Source organism: Nestor notabilis, unplaced genomic scaffold (genome assembly GCF_000696875.1).
Source record: "Nestor notabilis isolate BGI_N333 unplaced genomic scaffold, ASM69687v1 scaffold4766, whole genome shotgun sequence".
NCBI lineage: Eukaryota > Metazoa > Chordata > Aves > Psittaciformes > Psittacidae > Nestor > Nestor notabilis.
Genome location: NW_009931362.1, coordinates 9,924 through 20,384, shown reverse-complemented (window position 1 = coordinate 20,384; position 10,461 = coordinate 9,924). Strand labels below are relative to the sequence as shown.

The 10,461-nt window shown below is 51.5% G+C and overlaps 1 protein-coding gene across 1 annotated transcript in view; it reads right to left on the bottom strand.

Annotated features, from left to right (window-relative positions):
* Nucleotides 1–10,461, bottom strand: part of LOC104406760 (microtubule-actin cross-linking factor 1-like) — a gene marked incomplete at its 3' end in the record, with an annotated part of 33,114 nt that overhangs the window by 14,102 nt on the left and 8,551 nt on the right. Inside the window, 17 exon segments of the mRNA XM_010015847.1 lie at nucleotides 2–76; nucleotides 391–519; nucleotides 830–1,027; nucleotides 1,180–1,335; nucleotides 1,442–1,615; nucleotides 1,713–1,814; nucleotides 2,202–2,303; nucleotides 2,409–2,531; nucleotides 3,483–3,709; nucleotides 4,449–4,680; nucleotides 5,755–5,763; nucleotides 6,537–6,740; nucleotides 7,282–7,500; nucleotides 7,845–7,952; nucleotides 9,008–9,127; nucleotides 9,699–9,905; nucleotides 10,031–10,272. Coding sequence (XP_010014149.1) covers nucleotides 2–76; nucleotides 391–519; nucleotides 830–1,027; nucleotides 1,180–1,335; nucleotides 1,442–1,615; nucleotides 1,713–1,814; nucleotides 2,202–2,303; nucleotides 2,409–2,531; nucleotides 3,483–3,709; nucleotides 4,449–4,680; nucleotides 5,755–5,763; nucleotides 6,537–6,740; nucleotides 7,282–7,500; nucleotides 7,845–7,952; nucleotides 9,008–9,127; nucleotides 9,699–9,905; nucleotides 10,031–10,272 — 2,627 coding nt within the window.

Here is a 10,461-nt window from a genome sequence, read left to right as displayed (position 1 = left end):
TCAGCAGCATCAGTCGCCCCTTGGCCAGCAGCTGGCTGTAGGTGTCCTCCTTGGCTTTGAGCTGGCTGTAGAGCTCCTGCAAGGGAGGAAACACCGAGGTGTTAGACAAGGGAAGAGCTTGGAGAGGGGCCATGGCAGGCTGCAAGTCAGGGTGGTGAGAAAATGAGGCTCAGGGCACACAGGGAAGTCACAGCAGCACGTCACTTTGAGCAGAGGAAGGTGGTTAAAGCACCATGGTACCTGTACCAGGCATCAAATGCAAAATTACCCAAAGAGACCAGAAAAGCACTTTCCTTCCCATTAGATACAGAAGGGGGAAGTTTTGATGCTGATATTTGACAGGAGCTTGCTGAATTAAAAGCATTAAAAAACTCTCTCCTAAGAAATTACCATGTGGGCATTGAGCTGTTCCCGGGCAGTTTCTGGCAGCCCTCCTGTGGGTTTTGATGCCGACAATTGGCTCTCCATCCTCGTTAGCCACAGGAGGAAGTCTTCAATCTCACCATGGAAACCCTGGGCCTGTTCAGGAACACAGAAATCGGGATCAGATGACATCAGCCACCATTGATCATGCGCCAGGGTTAACGCTGCGTTTGCTTCGGAACCAGATAAAGAGGCAGAGCTGGACATGGTGGGACATATATGGGATATCCTTCACCACGTGTGCCTGGTCCCTGCCCTGCTTCAGAACCCTCCAGGACTAAGAGTAAGATGAAAAACCTGGCATAAAAATTCCCAATGTCTCTCTAAGTCTGTTCCCCTTTATTTCCCCCAAAAAGCAAAAGGGAAGCAACCGCACATGGGAGGACCCCCAGCACGTCCCCCTGACCTGCTGGAGCGTGGACTGGAGCTGCTGCTCCCGCTCCTCCGTCTTCTGCAGCACCGACTCCCAGCAGGAGTTGAGCTTCTCCAGGCGGTTCCGCAGGCTGCTGGCATCATCCCCAGCACTCGACTCCAGCAGCTCGTTGCCTGCTTTGTTCACCGTCTCCACCGTCGCCTGGTGGGCCAGGACGTCGTTCTTCAGCACCTACAAGAGATGTGGTGGGCAAATGCTGGGACACGTCTAAACCACCTTGTTAATTCCTGCCTGTTCTCATGGACTTGAACCAACTCAAACCATGAGAAAGAAAATCCTGCAGCAGAACAGACTAAAGATGTCCCTGGAGTGGGAGTACTCACATGGTGCTTCGCGAGTTCAACCTCGATGACTTTTGGGTCTCCATTGATGGGTTTTTGAGCATCAAGCAGCTCTTCAGTGTGGGTCAGCCAGGCCATGAGCTCGGCCAGTGCGTGCTGGAACTGCCCAAGTGCCAGGAGAGCAGCTTCTAACTTATGCTGGGAAAGGACAGGGATGGAAAAGGAGAGTTTAAGTGGTGAAGGAAGGGGAGCATCCCCGTGAGTTTCAGCCCCACACCTGCAAACACCCAGATCTTCTCTGTACCTGTCTGTGAGCAATCTTCTCACCCAAATTCTCCCAGAGATGTTTCAGCTCTGTCAGTGGTTCCTTTATGATGTCTCTGTCTGTCTCATCTGTAGCTTTTTTTAGCATCAGTTCACCTTGGTGATTAAGCTTTTCCATCTCAATCTGCTGCTGGTAAACCTCCATTTTAAACTCCTGCCAAAACAAGCAGGACAAAAACCAGACCAAAATGAATCCCTGGAGTGAGAGCACGGTGATGCAAAGCCAGCACTGGAGAACCGGTCCCACGTACCTTCATCTCGTTCATTTGCTCCTTCACTGTGTTGAGGTCAGTGCCCACAGGAGACATGTTGCAGAGTTTGATCACAGCGTTATCTAGCCAGTCAAACATGGCCTGGAAAGAGCAAAGACATCGTTAGCAAAGGGAATGGCAACACGTCCTCCTCCTGTGGCTGGTGCCTCCATCACCCTGCAACTGCAGAACTTGTCTTTCAGGGCAGAGATGCTTGCTTGGATTTGCAAGCTCTTTCCTTCTCTCTCCTGCTTCCAGCAAAAGGCTCATCCTACTGCTCTGTGCAGAAATGAAGTCAGATTTGGGAAGACAAATACAACCAAATATCTGCTCTTCCATGGAGCTCATTGTTTACCTCAGGCTCTACCAGAGGCTGCAAACACTTGCCTGGGAGATGTTTTCTGCTTTGTGCGAGTACAAATCCCAGAACAACTCCAGGAAAGGATTCACAGAGCCTACCCACTCCACACAACCAGCTCTGCCTCTTACCTGAAGCGTGTCTTGGTACTGCACAGCTGACTGCATGGCTTCCTCGAGCTTCTCAAGCCTCTCCTTCCATGTTTTGTTTAGATTTTCCCACGCGTTGTTCATCTGTGGAACACAAAATTACCCACAAAATTCGTTAGGCTCTTCCACCAGAGCTCCCACTTGCTCCTACCTGATGTTATCTAAAGGAGAGGCTGCTGGTTCTCCTACCTCATCAATGCTCTTTTTCACTTCTGGTTTCTCAGTTTCACCACAGGCAAAAATTAAGTCGGTTCCAAGGAGCCGGATGAACTCCAGCTCTTCATGCAAGCTGTCTGTCTCTTCCTTGATGGTCTGCACGGAACACAACGGCAAAAGAAACATGTTCAGTGTTAAATGCTCTTCCAAAATCACCCCGTGAACTAAGGCATGGACAGTCCCCCAGCTCTGGTGTCCTGTACCCTGGCTGACAGCCCGATGCCAGACCCCAGGATGAGGTTACACAGCGAGATGACGGCATCCTGCTCACTGGCTTCACCACCACCAACCTGCTCCCAGCGATGCTGCTGTGTGCAGGGGTTGGGGGAACTAAAATAAGAACAACTATTTAGTTTGACATGTGCCTGGCCTGCCTGGCTGAAGGTGTTTACAAGAGAGATACTGTTTACAGGAGTATTCTGTCAATAGAGGAAATAGTTCTGAGACTCCAAAGTTGCAAAGCAAAGCCAGGACGGTTCTAAAAGGGGAATAGCGAGGACAAACTTAGCAAAGCATAAAGAAATCCCTGCTCCCCAAGGTCTGAGTCAAGTCACCTGAAGTGGATTTCATCACGTATTTGGAACACACAAGATACAAATCCAAGCCCATCCAGCTTTACACTTATCTCTGGTCTAACCAAAATCTAAACACACACTTCCCACGCTAGACAGCACTTGGGGAGATGCCTTCAGCTCCGACTGGGAGCAGACCCGTGCAAACTGCCACGTCACTCGAAACAAGTGGGCACACAAGTCTGACCACACGCTTGATAAGCTTCCTAAAACAGGAGCAGATAACGTGATTTAGGTATCATTTCCTTGTCTGGAACAGGGGGTGGTGGTGGGCAGGGATATGTGAAATACACTTCTGCTTTTTGCCTTGCAGTTCCAAACTGCAATGGAAAGAGCATGTCATAATCCGACTGACTGCCTGCAAAACTGTTTTACAACCACTTCTGGCCATGCTCGTATTTAAGATCTGTCCCAGTTTAGCTTACAAGCTGGGCACAGACAAGCTCCAGACGTGGTACAGCACCATGGTTCTCACCTCTGCTGCTTCCACCTGCTGCTTAATGATGGAGGGGTCAATGCCTGGGTTCTCCAGGTCGTGCACGATGTCCTGCGTGTCTTTGATGGTGGTCAGGAGAGCTGCCATATCATACCAGAACTTCTCTGCAAGCTCCAGGACATCAAGGAACTTCATTTCACGTTCCTCTGCTCGAGCTTTGATGTCCTCCCAGAAGAAGACCATCTGATCCAACTTATCCTGGATTACTGAGGAAGGGAATGAAAACATTCAGTGAAGGAGGAAATCTTTTTACAACTCGAGCATTTTGCAAACACTTTCCACTTAGAAATAGCCAAAAGAATATTCAATGGGAATTAGAGATGACCGGAACTATCAGAGCATTAACTCTGAGATACTGAGGGATATGAGAAACTCCAGCTTGCAGGAACAAAGCCTTTATTTATGTGCAGGCAAGCTCAGGGCAAATTTGCCCACACACTCTCTTCCAACAAACCTCTGTTCTGGCCACCTCTAGCATGAAGTCTACGCTCGCTCAGTCCATGAGCTGGCTTTTGAGCTGCCAAGAAAGGTGCCAATTAGTGCCAATGCTGCTAACAGGTCTTTTTGTGCTGGGGATGCTCCTTCCCTCCATTAGATGCTGAATCAACACCAACAAATCATTTCACAGGAGTCACCAATCATTGCCACAAGAGACCAGCTCAGATGGAGGGCCCAGCTTGGCTGAGCTGAAACCTCTGCCTGAAAAGCCACAAATACTTCTTTCTCCCCTGGCTGATACCACCCTGTCTGCTCCAGATGGAAGCAGGCACCTGACATCTCCATACAAAGGATGAATCCTTCCTCCTAAGGCCACGAGACCCTCTGAAATACACCCCATGGACACCAAAGCCTCCCCAACGGCAATGGCACCATGGTTTGGGTAGGAGGAGCTGGGCACAGCTACCAGCCCAGCCAGCACCTCCTGTGTAATCCACCCAGAGATACCTTTTGCTGCCAGGTCCTTGTCTGCTCCCTGTGAGCGGCTGATCAGCTCTTCCCCGCGGCGTTTCAGAGCCTCAAAGGAGGGCTGCAGCTTCTCCAGCTCCACACTGGCACTTTTGTTCTCACTGATGCACTCCCGGATCTTCTCCACCTCGGCGGGGATGAGGGGGGGCATACGCAGGCGGGAGGAGAGGCTTTCCAGTGTCTCCAGCATGGGCTCGATCTTATCATGGAACTGGAGAAGAACGAGCCCATTAGGGAGAGCGAGATGAGATGAAGCAACGCTGCATCGCTCCCTGCATGTGCAACAGCCCCAGCGACCTCCAGGAGAGGACAAACATTGCCTGCAACAGCAGTGAGACCTGCAGCCTCCTGTTCATGCCTGCCTCGGCTCTCCTCTGCTGCCAACAGCCCCAGGCTGCACCAGCTCAAACCACACGTCAGCCACAGCCTCACAGAGCCAGCACAGGCAACTGTGAACCAAACACAGCAGTGATTTATCACTAGGTTCAGCCCTTCAAAACCTCCCATTTTTGACTGCTGCAGATGGGCAGCGTGGCAACAAAAGCCAATCCCGGTTGTTGGAGCATCTGTGCAGAGATGCTGCTGGAAAAGCACCGTGTCTGGTGCTGACGGAATCTCCACTTGGTGCAATGGCAGCAGGATATGGCCCTGGCAGGGTCAGCAGGAGCTGGTGAAGGCTGCATGCTTGGGGAGGAGAGAGTTGCCACGGTGTTGGGTCTCCAACAAAAGCAGAACCAGAAAGCCAAGAGTGACAGAGGATGGGGTCTAGCAGGGTTTACTGCTATTGTTTTCTTTAAGAAGAAAAGTCAACTTTGGCCTTAAAGATCCCAAAGCATCTCTGCTGGTGAGGACAGCTCTGTGCTCTGGTTGCCACCTCCAGGCCCTCTCTGCAGGACACCAGTGCTGGTGCTGGCCAAGTCCCAGGCTCCAACAGCAGAGAGGAGATGGGCTCTGGGTGCAAAGTTGATCTGGGACACGCTGGCTCAGCCAACAAGCAGGAGCAAACCAGCAAGTGCAGCCAGAGCAGAAAGCTCTGAGCACCAATGTAAAACACTCAGAAAGCAAACCCTCTGCTTTGCAGGAAGCATTCCCGGCGGAAGCTTGGCCAATGGCTGCAACCAGGCGGCAATGTAACAAAAGCCATCTCAGAAATGGGATTTCAGGCCCCCGGAGTTAACTTTTAAGCATGTTCTGCTCAGCTGTGCATGGACCAGGACTAGAAGTCCGGGTGTAAAACAGAATCAGCCCAAAGAGTGTAAGTGAAGATGGGTGGTGTGGGGCTTACCTCTGTGATCTGCAATGGTGGGGCGCAGTCAACACAAGAATGAAATGGGACCATGTGGGGAGGACGGGCACAGGCAGCAACACACACAGATAACACATTCCACAATGGGAGTGAGAGATGAGACGGGAAGGGGGTGTGGGGGGGAAAAACTCGGAGTTAATACAAGTGCAAACCAAGAGAAGTGACTACACAATACAGGAGTAAAAAACACCCAGACATGACAAAAACCAACTGTGTAACTAACACAGGGGGAAATGAAACACAACCAGGGGTCATAAACCTCCAGTGGCAGAAACTCTTCACCCCCTCTCAGGACTTTAGCACCTATAGTCCTTCCTTTCATATCTCTGCTCTTTGTTGCCACCGACCTCCTCTGGAGATGCCCAAACCCTGGAGATGACCGTTAACTCTCCCATACAAAAGGTCCCATGCCTGTTCACTGCATACACAGCTTATCAGAAAGGAAACTTATCTCTCCAAGCTCTTTCAAGAGGCCCTTCCAACCTTGGGTGGATGCCAAAACAGCCCCTTTGAATGAGCATCATTATTGAGGTTGTAAAAATTTATTACCCTATTTACTATGTCAGGACTCCCAACGCCTCCTCCCCTCCTTTCCCAGCCAGTGCTGAGTGGCAGGAAACGACCCCGGAGGTGTCTGACCACACTGGGCCTTATAAAGGGTTTTACAACTGTAACACTCAGAATAAAACCACAGTTTGAAGCACGTGGCTTCCCCAGGGGACGGTGATAAGAGCACTCAGCTCCTTGGCACCGCAACGTACCTGGGTGGACTGTGAGACAGCTTCGTCGAGCGCCAGAGCCCGCAGACACACCTCCTCCTTGATTCTGGCATACATGGCCTCTGCTGTGGAGTATTTGTTCTGCACCATCTCCCCTTCCTCGGGGTTCAGGTCCTTGAGCTGCGGCCCGATTTTCAGCAGCTTGTCAATATGAGGCTTATGCTCAGCAATGGACTCTCTCAGTTGCTAGGGAATAGAGGGAAAAAACACCACTTTTGTTTAGAAATCCACTGAAAGCTCCTGCCTCTATTCCATGCAACACACCAAAAGCAGCGATCCTATCTGGTAGCGAACTCACGCTGGGGATTTCTTGACCCAGCATCTGCCAAGCACATGGCATTCGGCTCTTCCTAACATGGCTCTGGCATGGTCTCCCCAGCTCCCTCCCCTCCCCATGGGGAACACCATGAAGAAAGCTTCGCAGCTCTCTCCCCTAAAAGCACAAAGTAGTTTTCCCTGCCATGATCAGGCAGGAGATCCAAAGGCAGCCTGGCTCCCTTGGGTGCCATCTGTATTTTAGTAAGAAGGGCTCCAACATATCTAGTGATTTCCACATGGTACACTTAAAGCCAATATAATATTGTATTATATAGGCAGGATCCTCAAAAAGAAGAGAATGGAGGGAGAAAAAATCAGAAGAAATCATAAAAAGCCTGTGTGGGAGCTGTGCCTCCATTAATGTAGAAGAACTGATGGCACATGAGATGCCAACACCATGTCCTCTTACCCTCATGTCCTCCTGCTGCTGCTTAAGCTGCTCGTGATCGATGGCTGGAGGGGGCAACTGGGAGATGAGGGCTTGTGTCTCCTCAATCCATGGGTTCAGCTCCTCGTAGGTCTCCCAGAACTGGTTGACCAGGACCTGGGCACGCTCCAAGCGAGTGTAGCGCTCTGAGTTGAGCTGGCTCACGGCTTCGTACTGCTGCACCAGGGACTCTGTTTTCTCCTAAAGAAAAGGAGGGAGGAGAGTTACAGCCACGGATGGAAAGGGCCCAGGAAAAGTGCCAGTGCATGCTGCGAGCTGGAAGAGCTGGAGGTGCCTTTGGTGGCCTTCCACGTGCACAGGCTGTAACTCCAATTAAAGCAGCCTCAGAAATCTCTGCTCCCCCCAACCCCAATCCCCAAACACTGCAATAAAAATAAGCAATAAAGGAGAGTAATAAATGTAAAGAGATTTCTGCTAACACTGGTGGGAATTCCTAAAGATGGAATCATTTCAAACTACTTCAGCCTGTGCACAAGCTGAGCACTCGCCCCTCTCCATCCCCCCTGTGGCAGAGGGGGGCTCACCTGGAGAACAGCTTTTTGTTCCTCGCCACACGTCCCAAAGATCTCACTGCGTTGGCTGAACAGTTCATCCATAGAGTCTTTGTGCCGAATAATGTCGATGGAAAAAGCCTGCAGAAAGGAAACATCCAAAGAAAGGAAAGAAATCAGAGCTGAGCCTGATTTCTCCCCCTCAACCCATCCATGGGATTCGCTGTAGCAGAGCTCAGCACCTCAGAGACCACGCAGAACTCAGCACAAGTGTCCTGCAGCACACAGAAAACCTGGCTGAAAATGCAGATTACAGCATGTTTTTCTCATGACTCATCTACATCAACCTCTGTCTTTTAAAGGCCTGAAAACAGCTCTTAAGATGAGGTATCAGCCCAGCTCCACACCAGAGGAAAAGCTCAACCCTCCATTCACCACTGAACATGTTAACCCCCAAACCAACACTCTCCAGAACTGCATCTACCAGTAACTTTGCCATTTCCAAGATCCACGCAATAAGCAGCGGGAAGCCAAGCTGAGCTCAATTTAACTTCATACTCGATGGTTCAGTCCCCTCCCTTATAACAATGTCTTATGTTTCTTTCTTGTTTTCAAGCCCAATAAGCCCGTGCTCTGCTCTGCTCGCCGACGCTGGTTAAGGGAAGAAAAGGGCCGTTTATATTTAAAGTGCCGTTCTTTCAGGCATGAGCTCATCTCAAAGACATAACTCCCCCCGCCCCAGTGCCTCTTTGTTCCACGTCTGGCTGCTGGGAGGGAACTGAGGAGTCCCCCTCTGCAAGGAACAATGAGCAAAAAGCAAATGTAAAAGAGCCCTCATTAATCAATAGATACTTTTCTCTAAACCCTTCCTGCTGTCAGTGCTTCCAAGATCCAGGGAGAGCTGTTCCAGTGGATACACGGAAAGCCCTTGAAATGGGGGTGTCCAGGGAAGAGCACCCATCCAGAGCTAAACAGCCGTGACAGGACACGAAGCTTCTTCCTTTAGAAGCCCTACATTTTGTTTCTCTAAATCCTCTTTCTTCCTTGTTTTTTCCTTTTACTTACCAAGACCAAGTGCTGGAATCTCTCCTGGTGCTCTGGGCTCAGCACTGCAAACCCCAGGGTAAAGTTGCTCACCTGAACCCCAACCCATCACCCAAAGCCCATCTCTCCTCACTGAGCGAGTGCTTTCATACCTTCTGCACCTGCAGCTGGGCTGTTGTCTGGTCCTGCTCCAGGCGGATGGGACCGAGAGCCATCAGCTTCCGCTTGGTCTCAGCCACCCAGGCCAGCTCCGCATCAGCCGCCTGCTCATACTGGACCACGGGAGAGGACAAGCAGGACAAGTTAGTGATGGGCAGCAGGGATGGAGCAAGCTGGGGATGGTGGGAGACATGGGGGACCCAGAGGGATGTGGGGGAACAAATGCCTTGCCAGGGTGTGGGGAGGAGAAGGGGACACTGGGGTGGACACAAGTTTCTCAGAGCATCACAGCCTCAAGTCTGTGTAGAACAAGTATTTCTTGAGAGGACTTATCACAACACAGGGGATGATCTTCCAGGCTTGAAAGTCCCCTGCCATTGGGTTTACACCTTCTCCATCACCCATGTGAGCTAAAGCCCACAGGTGGGACAACGTGGTGCTGTACTGGAGTTATCCAATCCAAAACACACACAATGGGATGGGCCAGAAACCAGCCTGGCTGCCACACACCGCTGGTGGGGCCCGTTCATTTCCTGGCATTCCCAATAGGATTTGGCTCTCCTGTTGTGCTGTGCTTGCTACCCCTCTCACAACCATTGTGCTGCATGGGCTGGAGCGGTGCTGAGCCACTCACTCCTGCTCTCCCAAGTAACCCCATCAGTCTCCAGTGGGATTATTAATTACCTGTTGAGACCGCTGAATAGCAGCATCGATTTCTTCCACTCTCTGCTTGATGGTGTCACTGACCAGCTTGTAGCGATCGTTGGTGTCCGACACGAGCTTGTCCAGCCCTTCCCGGGCTCGCCAGGGAACCAGCTCCAAGAGTGCTCGGCTCACCTCATTCACCGTGTCCAGGACAAGCCTGTGCTCCATCACCTCCTTCTTCAGCTCCTGTGGAAGGCACCCATGGACACGTGTCCTTCTCAGGTGACATCCCTCCCCATCCTCTCAAGACAACAAGCAAATCCCTGCTGTCTCCCACCCTCACGTCCCCGTTCCCCTGGTGCTGCTCCCACCTTTTGCCTCTGCTGGAATTGGGGTATCTGCTCACTGGCCGGGGACTGTCCCCCACTGGAAGCCAGCTCATCCTCCACATTGCTCATCCAGCTAGTGAGCTCCTCGTGCGTGGACTGGAACTTGGTGGCCAGCTGCCGAGCCTGCTCCAGTGTGCGCAGTGCTTTGGAGCTGGTGGCGGTGATGTCCGAATAGCGGGTCTTGATCCCATCCAGCTTCTCCTGGATCAGCAACACCTCCTCCCCTGTGAGACAGCACCAAGGGGCAAATGATGCCGGGCTGGGGGGGCTGCAGGAAGGTTTAAGCAGCAACCTGCCCTGTTCTCCCCTATTTTTATTAGAGGCTGGAGCAGCTCTGCTCTGGAGCCAGGCTGAGAGAGCTGGGCTGGGGCAGCTGGAGAAGAGAAGGCTCCTGAAGGGGACACCTTAGAGCA